The sequence below is a fragment of the Telmatherina bonti genome (genome assembly GCF_933228915.1).
Source record: "Telmatherina bonti genome assembly, chromosome: 2".
Taxonomy (NCBI): Eukaryota; Metazoa; Chordata; class Actinopteri; order Atheriniformes; family Telmatherinidae; genus Telmatherina; species Telmatherina bonti.
Window position 1 is genome coordinate 39,933,541 of NC_136620.1, and position 14,536 is coordinate 39,948,076.

General features: G+C 41.4%; 1 protein-coding gene across 1 annotated transcript in view; it reads right to left on the reverse strand.

Annotated features, from left to right (window-relative positions):
• Positions 1-12,867, reverse strand: part of LOC306769641 (DNA topoisomerase I, mitochondrial) — a gene marked incomplete at its 5' end in the record, with an annotated part of 34,640 nt that extends 21,773 nt beyond the window's left edge. The window contains 8 exons of the mRNA XM_079258324.1: positions 274-395; positions 2,390-2,505; positions 2,575-2,705; positions 2,776-2,860; positions 3,794-3,910; positions 7,525-7,571; positions 10,781-10,835; positions 12,749-12,867. Coding sequence (XP_079114450.1) covers positions 274-395; positions 2,390-2,505; positions 2,575-2,705; positions 2,776-2,860; positions 3,794-3,910; positions 7,525-7,571; positions 10,781-10,835; positions 12,749-12,867 — 792 coding nt within the window. The remainder of the gene's footprint in view (positions 1-273; positions 396-2,389; positions 2,506-2,574; positions 2,706-2,775; positions 2,861-3,793; positions 3,911-7,524; positions 7,572-10,780; positions 10,836-12,748) is intronic.
• Positions 12,868-14,536: the final 1,669 nt, after the last annotated feature.

The window sequence follows — 14,536 nt, forward strand, 5'->3', positions numbered from 1 at the left end:
AACACGTCGTTGAGGCGGGTCAGATAAACGTCGTCGTTACTGATCAGGAACGTAAAAAAACATTTTTTTATGAAAACCGCTGGAGAGTTTTATTCTTCTATCTGAACCAGTTTCCCAACCGGAACACAGCGAAGGAGCAGCTGGAAGTAAAACAACTGGGATTAAATAATGCAGGCGTTTTTCAGACTTTTCAAGGCCTTCAATGTAAATCAGTGAATTTGAGGCCCTGCAGGAACTCTGTGCATCTTCAGACGTCTCCGTCTTCAACTTTACCTTCCTCCAGTCTTTGAAGAAGTTCTCCCGAAACACCTTCTTCGTGGTGTACTCGTGGTCGAGCATCTGGGCGAAGAAAAGCGCCACTTCCTCTGCAGCCAGACTCAGCTTCACCGCCTTACCTGCACACAGAAACATCACCTGACCGTCTTCTCTTGTGGCCTCTCTGTTACGAGCAACCCGACGGAGGTCTGTTATTCACCCAAATCCGACATGCAGCACCACCTTCCTCGGCTCCTCCAGAGGGCTGCCAGACTAATCCATGAATTTATAGAGGGAGGTTCAAAGACAAGGACAGAGATCGACATTCAAGCCCACGACCAGGAATGCAAGACAAACAGGAGCGCACGCGCTGAGGAATTAGCGGATCAAACCGAGTCCCGCAGGACGACATTGTGGTTAGATTGCTAAACAAAGCAAAAACAATTACAGTCATCAATCAGCACTGACCCGGTGAAGCTCTGGCACGCTAAGCATCCCGCTGTGTGAGCAGCAGCTTATGGCAGGTCTGGTGGAGCCGCTCGCAGGTTCAGGCCTTCTCTCACATCTGCATTAACCATCTAGAGCACAGGTGTCAAACTCCAGTCCTGGAGGGCCACTATCCTGCAGGTTTTTGTTGTCTCCATGCTCTCACCCACCTGACCAAAATTAAAAAATTGGCTGACAAGAAGCTGCTGGATCAATTTGATTTGAATCAGCTGTGTTTGTAGAGGGAAAGAACAAAAACCTGCCGGATACCGGCCCTCCAGGACTGGAGTTTGACACCCCTGATCCAGAGTCTTCAGTGGGATTTCATTCTAATTTGCTCATTTAAGGAGTTTATAAACTGTTTTCTTCACTTTCAACATTTTAAAATTTCCCTCCAATCAGATGATTCGATGCATTTTCAGGCTCAAACTGAACCAGAGGGTCCAGAAGTCCTGCGCCCCCCCGCCCCTGCAAAGACAACAGGTCCTGCAGGAAGTCGTCTGCAATCAATCGATCACATACATTTTATTTCTACAGCACTTTTCTGCCAAGTAGCACAAAGTGCTTTAGAACAAGAAAACTGTTTTTGCATACTGAAAAAAAATATAAAACACCAACCGAGCTACCCAGATAAGAGCCATCCCCATGGCAACAACCCCGCAGACCAACCAGGCGCAGAGCCTCCGGCATGGACGGAAAGCGGCAAACTCAGGGTGATCAAACGTTTCAGAACTTCTGTGGAAACCTGAAGAACATTTTCTAAAGTAGCGGATCCTTAAACTCAACTCCTGCTGCCGACTTTGTAGCAACAAACAGAGAAAACCCCAAAGAATCATTCATCACGATGTCGGAGCATCTGCTGCGAGACGGTTTACAGAAGCAACATGGAATGTTAAATTCTAGAAATGTTGAATTAAAACCGGAACATTTGGTGGTCGTCCATGTGTAAAAAGGAACTCTCCGCCTGCCGATTCGTTTTTCATCACACCTCCGATCAAAAGCAAGGAACGAGGAGGAGAGAAGCAGAGCAGCAAGGAGCAGAGCGGCAACGCTGGAGGCAATGTGGGAACATGGAGGCCCATCATGTCATGCAGAAAACTGCGACCGCTTCAGGACATTATTAAGACTTTTAAAGACGTGTTTTATGTCCACATGGATCCTAAAGGGACTGAAACTGATGCTAAATTTTAAACAACCATTTCCTGATTGCATCAAACGTCAAGACTGAAATAATTTTTCTTATTCAAGTTCATTAAAACACCTCATTCAGGGTGTAAAAATAGAAATAAATCAACAATGCAGCTAAAAAATTCACAGTTTATATCTATATTTAACTTGTATCGATGCATAATCAAAGCCAAAATATGCAAATGCAGTAAAAAAAGAAAAAAACAGCTGTTTTCCCACTTCTCATGACTTCCTCTCATGTTTGTTTTTTTTAAAAAAAAGCACATTACTGGTTTCGTTTCAGACTTTTCTCTTCTTGGATGGAAGTTCTTCAGTGTCTAAACACATGAATGTGTCAGACGTGTTTCGCTGGAATCAAACTGAAACCTTTCCAGTAAAATCTTCCCTGAAGTGCAGGAAAAGTCTATTTTCTCATAACGTGTCTGAGAGGAACATTATTGTGCAGAACCCTCGTACTGACCGCCGTAGTAGAAGTGGACGTTGTCGGGGAGCGGCTGGTACTCTGGAGGAAAGTAGGGTCCTTTGTGCTCCAGGTATTTCCATTTCACGCCGTCTTCGTACTTCTCCTCCTCCCACCTGACAGAGAGCAGCATGATGAGAGAGGAAAAGGTAGAGCAGGAGGAGGTCAACGCAAGATTTCCCAACCATCTCCAGCGATTCTGCTCCTCCTCCTCCTTCTTCTTTAACTTCAGCTGTCTCGCCTCCTCGATCTCCTCCTTCGTCCTCTTGGCCTTTTTTGACACCGGATGCTCTCCTTCTTCTTCTTTCTTCACAGCCTGAGCAGACATGAAGCGTTAACCGAAGCCTCGCTGCTGGAGACGGGTCACCTGGAAGGTGAAGCTTTACCTTCTCCGCCCTTTTTTTTGACTTGTTCTTCTGAGCTTGGTCTTGGCTTTCCTCGTCACGTCCCCGCTGGCCATTCTTCTTTGAGCTGCAGAAAAAGAGACGAGTTCATCTGGAATAAAGATTCTGAGACTGTAAAAACAAAAAGCCTGCACCAAAGATATTATGGTTATGATTCTGCTGCGCAGCTAAAAGATCCGTTTCTGGAGGATCCAGGAGAGTCCGGGGGTCTCGGTCCGACTGGGCGGTTCGGTTCGTGTTCAAACTGAACTGGTAAAAACAGCAGCTCGCCACGAGGTGACGCCACCACGGAAACACCGTTTTATCATAAAACCACATAAATCGAGTTAAAAAAAAAAAGTACAAAGAAAAGTGATGAAAGAGGGACGCGGTGGATTTTCTACTTGTGTGTTAGCATGCAGGTCGGGTCTTCGGTTCTACATAAACGGGTCTGGTTTGGTCGTTCTAAAAGGTTCTGGTGAGTTCTGAAGACTTGCTTTTTGGTTTTACTCCAAAACGATCATCTTCCTCCTTCTTCAGGTTTTATTCTGGTTGGAAAACGTCCCCTCCTGATTGGTTGCTGGATCGTCCGTTTGCAAGCAAACCGAGACCCACGGCCGTCAAGCGGACCGGGTCCGGTTACGGCAGGCGGACCGGGTCCGGTTACGGCAGGCGGACCGGGTCCGGTTAAAGCAAGCGGACCGGGTCCGGTTACGGCAGGCGGACCGGGTCCGGTTAAAGCAGGCGGACCGGGTCCGGTTAAAGCAAGCGGACCGGGTCCGGTTACGGCAGGCGGACCGGGTCCGGTTAAAGCAGGCGGACCGGGTCCGGTTAAAGCAGGCGGACCGGGTCCGGTTAAAGCAGGCGGACCGGGTCCGGTTAAAGCAGGCGGACCGGGTCCGGTTAAAGCAGGCGGACCGGGTCCGGTTAAAGCAGGCGGACCGGGTCCGGTTAAAGCAGGCGGACCGGGTCCGGTTAAGCGGTCCCACCAGCAGCAGTGGGCCCGTGAATTCAGACTTACGCAGGTGAAGCAGAGGAACGGGAACTTCCGTCCGTCGGTTCGTCTTTAATTCTCTTCCTTTTCAGTCCTTTCTTCACGATGAACTCGTCTTCCTCCGGTTCTTGTTTCACAAAGTCGCTACAATAAAAACAGAAAGAAGAAGTTTTCTTCGGGGTTTCTCTCCAAACTGCAGGAAGATCATCAGAACAAAACCTGCAGGTCAGTTTCATTCCAGATCATAAACACATCATAGAGCGGAAGTCTTTTATGTTTTCTTCATTTCTAAATCAGATTTGAAGTTTTATTAGAAATAAGTTTCGACATAAAAAACAACAACTGGGTAAAAAAGGAGCTTAATGGTCGACGCGTCGCTGCCCTGATGGCCACACGGCTGGCCTGAACCAACCCCTACATGTGGAAAAATAAGCTCAAAATGATGCTTTACTGACCAAAAGTAATCACACATAATTGTCATAATTATCCAAACAGTAATGATAAAGACATAATTACAGCCGTTCCAAATGAAAAAAGTAGTAATTACAGAACAGCATGAATTTCCCAGAAGAACCAGAAGTGACAGGAAAACGGTCAAAATGAAGGGGGAAAAAAACTAAACAGAACAGCGTCCTTACAAATAATTCTGGTTTTCTTTCATTTGCAGAGAATTTAACCCAAAAAGACGCCAGAAACCCTGAAAACACGACATATCCGTGTTATTTAAACAGCTGTAAATATAAATATGCCCAGCTTGTGTTCGGCGAAGGAGAACCTCTCTGGTGTCTGCTTCACCAGATCCGACACAGAACGAGGAAGACTTGAGGAGGAGGTGAAGAATCATCACAGCGCTCACGTTAAAACCAGACAAAAGTCTTTTCCTCAACAAGCACGAGAAGAGACTAAAGGTCCGACTGCGGTGCTTCTCTCAACACCAACATGACACAGCTGGGTGTGCCTGCATCCAGATGCTGATCTGGATTCGTACAAACGAACAGATAAACGGCGGTAACAACAGCCTCGCTGGCGGCAGGATGAGGAGAATAAAGTGGTTTTCAGTGGACCCGGTTCACCGCAGCACCGAGGTCATCCCAAAAATCTGCTTCTGTCATGCAGATGATGCCAGATTCATCATCATCATCATCATCATCATCAGACTCATGACACGTTTACCAACTTCGATCTTTATGTTTTAACAAGTTAAATTAAGATAATTTCACAGATTTGCCTGCTTCAGTGGTTTCATAAAAAAAAAAGAAGAAAAAAAAAAAGAATTTCATACGTTGCAGAAATGTAGAGTTTATATCGTTTTGACTGAAATAAACTCACGACCCCATGTGGGTCCCAAGCCCCAGCTTGAGAACCCCCGGCCATCACACCGTCACACGTCTCACACTCATTAGCATCTACCGCCTTAACCGTTAGCTCAAGTTGCTAATGCTAACTGCAAACTCTGAACGTTTGCTTCACCAATCCTCGACGGCGGGTTCGTTCATGACGTCCACATTCTTCTTTGACAAAAGCCAAGATATTATTTTACTACTTTTACTACGGCTGCTCGATTATGACAAAAATTCTTATCACGATTATTTTGACTGAAAAGGAGATCGTGATTATTTAACACAATTATCCAGTATTTATAAACAACGCTGCGTGTCGTGGTGTTCTAGGCTCCGTGTCGTACATTATAACCGTCTAATGCACGGTTCCGAGTTGTTTAATCCGCTTTTACCGCTTATATAGGAGCTATTTTATGTCGGCCCTGTAAGCCGACTGAGACTGGCCGCCTGGGAGTGCTTTAGGACGGGAGAGGCTCCCGCTGCTCCTTCCTTACAGTAACTGCAGAACAATATGTGCCTTCAAGTCAGTCGCCACAACACCAGAAAAGTCTCTAATAACTCCAGTAAAAGCTGCTAGATTTGTCGCTTTTAACAAAAAAAGTCTCCAGATTTAGCGAGAAAGTCTCCAAGTTGGCAACAGTGTCTGAATGAAAGCAAAGCGGCTGTGGGAGGAGTTTACAGCACAGCGCTGCAACGCCAGAGACGCTCGATTAGCAGCTGAAGACAGCAGGAGAGGAAACTGCAGAGAGGAAAATAATCACACCCTTTTATTTTTATCATCGATGGAAACCCAGATCGTACTGAGATTAAAATACGATTAATCGCTTAACTTGTATTTCTGCACAAGTTGCAGATGAATCATTTTTACTTGACAGATTAATATTAGCAGAATCCAGCCGCGCTGACTAGATGAGCTCCAGCCGTCCCTCGGCGTCGGGCTTCGCTCGTCGACGGAGGGAATTCTGATGAGAAAAGTAAATGCAGAAACTCGGCGCTACGCTGCGTCTTGATCACATTCACTCCTCTGGAAATTACTGACACATCAATGTTCTTAATAATCACTTTCTTTTATAACCCAAATAACAACAGGTTGAGGATTAAATGACGTAACTCACTTTTAGTATAATTATTGTATATATATATATATATATATATATATATATATATATATATATATATATATATATGTTTCTTTTGTGCCAGTACCTGTGTTGAGGTCTTGTATCTGTGGACCTGAGGAAATCTGGGGAAATTGTGGGATTGTTTCTTTATTACATAACTATGATAAACAGTTAGGTCTTGGGTCCCATTTATAAGCTAAAGATAGCTTCTAGGGAGTTCAAATTTTTTACAAGTATACAATGTATTTGTTGGTGTGTCACTGTTTTTATGTGATTTGTAAAAATGAAATAAATGTTCAGGATGCTAACAAGGCTTTTTACTGCCATTAGAACCTGAAGGCGTGGAAGAAGCCTCCGTCCGACTCCCTCCCGGCTTGCTTTGTGCAGACGAGAAGTTGAGTTTAAGGCCACAGTGAGGAGAGAAATAGAAGCAGAGCTGACAAACTTTTTTTTGCTACGCTGCACCACTGAACAAAATCCATAAAAGCTCTCCAAAGAAAGGCGGGTCACTGCTTCCATTGACATTTCCACTCTGTGCTTCTAATAGCCTTGTGTTTCTTCAGAAACTCTGCAGCGAGGCCTTCGCTTTCCTCCCTGCACGCCCACGTGCACACTTACCGCTTGGAGGTGGGATGGGGGGGGTGCATTGAAAGCCAAATTTAGACAAATAGTTACTCCAAACAACACCTCTTGGAAAAGTCTGGTTTGGTCTACAACAGGAAAATAATCCACTAACCGCTCCAGAAACGCTGCTGCGAGACGGATTGGACGCAGTGGGTCTTCGGACATGGAGGACACATCCATCAATGCTAAGCAAGCGTTCTGATCCATTCATCTCCTGAGCGAAGCTCGTTTTCAGAGACACGTCGCATGAACGTCTGTCCCCGCAGGAGATCTCTTTCCTGCCCTCTCCACCCCAACCAGTCGAGGCAGATGGCTGCCCTCCCTGAGCCGGGTTCTACCGGAGGTTTTCTTCCTGTTAAAGGGGAGTTTTTTCCTTCCCACTGTCGCCGTGTGCAGCTCAGGATGGGGGATTGGATCCAAGTCATGACTCGATGCAATCAGTTGGTTTCTATTATAGGATATGTATGAATTGGCTTGAAATGAAGTGTATGTAAAGTGTCCTGTGACAACAGTGTTGTGAAGTGGCGCTATACAAATAAAGCTGAATTGAATTGAGGGAACAAGAAAGAAGAAAAACAGACAAAAGGGACTTTTGGCACAAAAGCAGCATCAGACATAGTCAGCTCTCAGCTTTAAAGCGCGTCTTCTTCTGGCATTAAGAATCCATTCCTACCTGGAACTGGTGACCGGCTCCACGTTTTCCGTCTTCGGATTCTTGACCTGCAGGGAGGAAAACGCATTAAAGTCCAGCGCAGCATGCCAACGTTGCAAGGACAGGCACATCGATGAACCAGCACAAGAACAAGAGATTCTGAGGATACAGCAGCTGCAGCAAGTGTGTCGTTTGGGCTCCTTACTCATAATAAACAAGCATCAGATCCATACATCTCAATTTCACAGTGTTTTATTCCAAGTAACAACAGCGGGGAGTGTGTTATCCATTCAACATGAATTACACACACAAAAATAATTTTCAAGCTTCACGTCAAGATTAAATAAAGATGCAATAATTCAATAAACAGAGATTTCTCTGGATCAGCAGCGGCTTTAATTTGACATGAAGGTCGGAGATCCTTAAAAATCGGTTCGATCAGACAGTTTCACGCACAAACCAAAGGTAGAAGACCCTCCTCTGTTGTCAAAGTTTCCAGTTGGAAGACAAAGTGGATAAGACAAAGAAAGGCGGTCGAGAGGCGGTCCCTGTGTAGCCCCACCCATCTAACTACGCCCCCTTCACATGAAGTAGCGCTCGCTGAAAACTCATTATGCGACCCTGAAATCAACACGGGAAGCATGAAGGTCTTTTCATGCTACGGACTTTAAATTGTTTCTATTTTAAACAAAAGCAAAAAATGATTTTCTCATGTTTGTAAAAAGTAAAAAATGTTTTTACTTTAAATCCAGAATTTATCTAAAAACTACTCGTGTTACTTTAACTTTTACAGCATAGATGCAAATAAAGTTTTACTGTTCAAAGAAACGTTTATTTTGTGGATTAAATTAATATTTCTACAAGTTTCAGTGAATTATCTTAATTTTTCATTTAAAATGTCCCTCCTTGCTTATAGTATGCATGCGATACAAACCATCAATATATCTCTATTTTATATAAGTATCTTCATTGGAGAATTTACTACAAGCTGTTTTCTTTTTTTTTTTTTTTTATTAAGCTTCATTTCAAATGTCATTAAACAGGTTTCTGTTTGCACCAAAGTTAAGCTGTGTCACTGACCTTGACCTTAAAACATAGACTGTATATAAAAGATGGGCGGAGCCTCCGTGACGTCGCCCGTAGGTTTCTGAAGAGCTGAATTAAAGCTCGGTGGGCGGTTCCTACCATCACCATCTTGGCAGCGTCATGCGTGTAGTCTTGTCCGGAAAATACAAATATGGGCAAAGAGGTGGAGCTGAGAGAGGGGCTGTGAGCGTCATGGTGGAGGATTGACATCGAGCAAACTCTGAGCTTTCTGTAGCTAAGAGCTAACCAGGCTAATCTGGAGATAACCAGATTAACAGAGCTAACCAGGTAACGGAGGTAAGCGGGCTAAAGCTAAGTCACGTTGTTAACCGGCTAAAAACTGCGGTTGTTCTACGTTCTGACTTGAAGCGGGAGATCGGGTACCTGTCAATCAAAAGGACACGCCCCTAAATATGATGAATTTTGAGATTAAATTACGGTCGAGTTAGAAAAAAATCCCCCCCCCCACAGTTGTCATGAAGGTAAACCTGACCTATTAAACCTAAAATGGATTTTTGTACCAGGCTGTGAACATGTTTATTCCTGCTGTAAACATGTTTATTCCTGCTGTGAAGTTAGTCTTTTTAACATGGGAGTCTATTGCTCTGGTTTGCAGCCCCTAGTGGATGAAGGGGGAACTGCAGTTTTATGCACTTCTGCTTCGGCTTCACTTTTAACCACCGGGGACTCCATCTGTGCCTTAAAACCAAGGTACAAATTAGAAATTATTTGACCAAACAAAGAATGGAAATATATTTGTAAAAGATCAAATTGTTTGGAAGATTTGTTAATAACTAACTCTGGTACCAATAAAAAGTTTTTTTTTTTAAAAATGTATGAGGCCCTGCAAATGGAAATAGACAATAACTGGGAGAAAGAAAGAAACATAGTGATCTCTGGATAAAGTTGGGAAGAATCCTTCAAGGTTGGACATACGATGTTGAACAGTGTTTTATGGCGTGAGTTTGAGTGGAAATCGAAAATGCACCACTTTATTGTTCCAACTAATACATCCAAAATACAGGAATGGATCTGACAAGTGCTGGAGGGGCTGGGACCAGTTAGACCATACACACATATATTCTGGGACTGTCCCATAACAAGAGAATATTAAGACAACGTAAGAAAAAAGATTGAAAGTGTTTCTAAGGAGAAACTCAACATAGAATTACACATATTCTTGTCGGGTATTATACTAAAAACTGTATCAACTAAGAACAGGAAAATTATTCAAATTCTTATTACAGTAGCAAAAAAAGTGATAAGCTCCTGGTTTAAACCACAACCTCCTAGCAAAGACATCTGGTGGGAAAGACGTGATGGAAATGGAAAAGGTAACAACAAGAATACAATTTAGAATTGAGACATTTCAAGAAATATGGTCACCTGCACTGAATAATAAAAAAAAAAAAAACCTAGAAATTACTTAAATTTCTGATATATGTATGTGTAAACATTGGGTTTATTTTGCAGTCATATTTTTTTTAAAATTGTGTTTCCTTTTATTATTATTATTTTATTATTATTTTCTTTTTATGTAGGTTTTATGTACATGTGTATGTATTTATTTTTAGATGTATATATATGTAAAATGTGGGTACATATGTGTGTATATTAGGGCTGTGTCGATATGCTTTTGTCCTGATTCAATTCGATTCTGATTTTTTTGGGTGCCGATTTGATTTAAATTGCGTTTCTCATGATTCTTTGATATTTCTGGTTTTTGTAGAAAGAAAAAAAATAACAATACTTTTCGCTCGTCATTTTTCTTGATTTCACTTCGGAAACAACCAGACAGAAGCCAGACTATCATTCTGCTGCTATTATGCCTAAGAAGACCAGTAAAAAAACCAATAAAAACAATAAAAATGATAAAAATTTCATTATGGATTATTCTTATTTATATGGAAAAAAATCTCTCTTTTTTTTTTTTTTTTTTTAACAATAAGATCAATTTTAAAATTGCAAAGCAAAAAAATCCAGATTTTCGATTTTTCAATTTGATTTTCCCACCCTGAATATATATGTATATATCTGCGAAGAAATGTTATCCTTGTGTGAATAAATATAAAAGAATTGGAAAACAAACAAAAAACCAAGGTAGGTACTGAAACGGGGATTCTGGCGGACCGTTATAGACACACATCTTTAGCCAAACATCATAGAGAATAAAAGTAAAGCGGCGCCGTACCTTCCGGTGAGACTTTCCATTCTCCATCCCGTCTGCAGATTTAGTCGGCTTTGTGCTGATGAACAGTTGAACATAGAAGAAGAAAGAAAAAGAGAGAAAACATGTTGGTGAATGTTAAACTTGCAAGGAAAAAGCTATTTTTTCTGCTGACATAACAGCAGCAAGAAAAGTGTAGACTTGACTAAAGTTTGTAATGCAGCTGAGAGGGAAGGATGCCTGTGTGGAACAAGACATTTATGTCAGAAAGAACACATTTACAGCTGTGTTCATATGTCTTCATCCCCTTTCATTAAAGAAAAGGCTGAATTTACAACAGTCACTCAAATAACTGGAGACTTAAAAAAGGAACAACAACTTAAAAACTTGCAAAAATATAATTGACTAATATAAGACGCTGTTTTTTCATTTAATTGAGTTGAAGAAAGAAAAAAAACCCTAACAAATTGGTCCTGGACAAATGAGAGACTTTTCTGTTGAACAGTGGGACAAAATACCTGTCAACAGGTGCAGAAGTCTGACTGAGAGGAACAGAAAACACCTGACTGGAGCGGAAACATTAAAGGATTGTTCAACTAAATATTAGTTTATGACGGATGGAATATGTAATAAATTATCTTATTTGTTTGCTTTTTAAATAAATATTTCTATTGAACCAGAATTAGAAAATAATGGAATTATTTTCATAACATTTTTATTAATTATTACTTCAGTAAATTTCAGCTTATTTTACAGGCAGCTGGGGTTTTTTTTTCCTTCTTTCATGAAAGTGTATGAATACATATGAGCACAACTGTATAAATTATTTTATATTCATTCTATGTTTCAGTCTTAGTTTTAGAGCTTAAAAAAAACAAATATTTGTATATTTAGTCATTTTTCTAATTTAAATGTTTTGAATTTGAAACTGAATTAATAATCTCCTTGTGGTACCAATATATTTTGCGGAACTTTTATTACTTTAGGCAATTTCATCTTATTTCACAGGCAGCTGTTTTCCCTTTCATGAAAGGGTTAAAAAAAAAAAAGAAAAATGAAAGGGTTTAAAAGTTTTATATTATAACATAAAACTTTTAAACGCTGCTGAACGTAGCAGCGAAAATGCTGCAAATCACAGCGTGAAATAGTCTGAACTGCACGGCTATCAAACAAAGCCCTAAAGGAATCTTCAGCTGATGTTCGACTCGTGTCTCTGTCTTGTTAGGATCATTTTAGTCATGCAGGGTGGTAAAATGTCAAACAGACGAGCTGTGTCCCCGAACACTTTAAAACATGTCTTTTCAGTTTGACCTTTCAGTACCGGAGGGCTGGATGTGATTCCAGTCGCAAAAACTCCAGTCATGTTGGCTTTTATCAAGTTGAAGCAAGGGGGGAAACTTGCTCAGGAAAAAGAGTTTCATAAGTCTCATGGCTGAGGAGGATAAGTTGATCCTTAATCACTAATTCAGTCAGTGTGCCATGAAATAAGACGAGGTTAGCTGTCACAGAAAGCTGCCAGTGGCGCTTACAGGTGTCTATTCATCTCCCTGCTCTCATCAATTACACAAACCAATGACAGATCACTCCACATTCATTTGTCTGCTCACATATGCATGGCAATAAACGCATCACATATCAAAGTAAATTAATTTATTCATATGAAGATGGAGTACCAACAGTACTCTGTGAAATGACTGCATGGATGCCAGCAGCTCAGCCTGACATTTCTTACATCATTTCATTAAGAGGCACGTGCACGTCCACGTGATGCATTTCATTAATCAACCTTTCCTCTTTTCCTCCAATTAATTTGTCTCCACATCTCAACAACATGAAAGAAGACCTCATGCCAGCCAGCTCTGATGCTGCACAGATGTGCTGCAGAAGGGTCACGTGCATGCTTCACGAAGAAGCTGCTCGTGCACGAGCTCCGGAGCAGTGATTTCACCATGATGCCTCAATGTTTCGTGATGGAATGAAGATAATATTTACCTGCTCTTCTTGATAGGTTCTCCTCCTGCACCAGCACTTTCACTGTCACTCAGGCTCTTCAGTTTCGCCGCTTTGCGCTTTACTTTTGCGTCTCCTTTTGCGTCCTTTTCTCTTCCCATTTCTCTCAGGTACCAAAGCAAATCTCAGTTAAAATCAGCAGGTCAACACCAGACTACTAAAAGACACAAATTATTAACCAGGACTAATAAATCAAAGGAAGAAATTAGCATTACAAGTTAGCCAATTAGCTAACAAACTTCAGTTCCGCCGTCAGACGTTGTAACAAGTTGCGCTAGGTTACCTTATCTCACGCAACAGTGTGCATCGCTAGCCTATGGAAACCTGTTAGATTAGCTCACTCACCGCTTGTTATGTCGGTAAAAGTACTAAATGAAACGTTTTTCGGGGAAGACCAACTTTTAAACGGTTTAATATCTTTACAGGAAAGACAACAAGAATCTCGCGCGACTTCTTGCTGGCGTTGACTTCAGTTCGCGGCGATCGGGTTGAATTCTGATTGGACAGAAAAGTCCCGCGTGTTGCCAGATTGGGTGGTGTAACGCCGCATAATGTGACCATTCACATATGTACATCTGTATGGAATCTGATTTGTTTCAGAATCTCCAAGCAAAAGGTTTTAAAACTCAAGCACAAAACAATTAAAACCGAAAATTTCTAAAACTTTAGTTAAATAAATGATCTCAAAATCAAAAATTATCAACCATCATGAAAACTATTAGGCTTTTGTTTAGTTAAATTGAGTAGTTTTGTTTGCAGTTTCCTCTTCCTTTTTGCTCTTTTTGGTTGTGCTTCACAGTCTTTGGTTTTGGTTCTCAATTGTTTGGTTTAATTACTGACACAAACCTTTCATGGGCGGGCTCTTTTCAAGGGCGCATTCCGATTGGCTGGTGAGTTTTAGAAAGTTTTGGTCTTAATTGTTGTTTTTTGCTTGAGTTTTAAAAAGTTTTGCTTGGAGATTCGTGAACAAATCTGATTTCATACATTTGCTAATGATCGCAAGAACATCACTGTGTGCATACTGATGAGGAAATGTCTACTTTAACTTCATATCAGGCATAAAAGTGGTTTAAAAAACAACAACTTTGTTTTGCATAATTCTGCACATTACTGTGTCATTTATGCCCAAGGCAATGGAAATATAGATTCAGGGGTTTATTGAAACATAGATTACATTCAGAGCAAAAGGAAAGAACAAAGTTTGCACATTTCTAATGACTTTAAGAGTCACAAACCTACTTAACATGGCCACCTTTATCCTTTAAAAAGCCTCTCTGACAGGATTTCTGCTCATGCCTTTTAGAAATCTTCAGAAATAATTTACCAGGATTCTTTAAAGACAATTCAAAGCTCTTCTCTCAAACCTTTGTGCCTTTTTTTGGCCAAGATGAACCCAGATTGTTGCAGTAAATTTGATGTCTATTCTCCTGAGAGGATTACCCCTCATCAGCCTTGAGTTTCTATTCAGTACTTCTGTTATTTGGCTTCCCTCGATCTTTAACCTGGCTTCTCTTCATAGCCACTGAGACCATTTCTAATGAAGCTTCAACAAACAGGCCTCCAGATCAGCTGCTGCATCTCAGATTATGTGTAAAGTCTCTGGTTACTCAGCTGCTGCAAAGATCTTTGTTGGCCTGCCACTTCTTTTGTCCTTCACTTGTTCAGTTTCCTCCTTTTTCTCAAAGACAGACTGTATAACATGCCAGAATATGTCCCATTTTTGGCTGATGGCTTTTTGGGAGTCTTGTTTCTGAAAAATGCCACTTTATT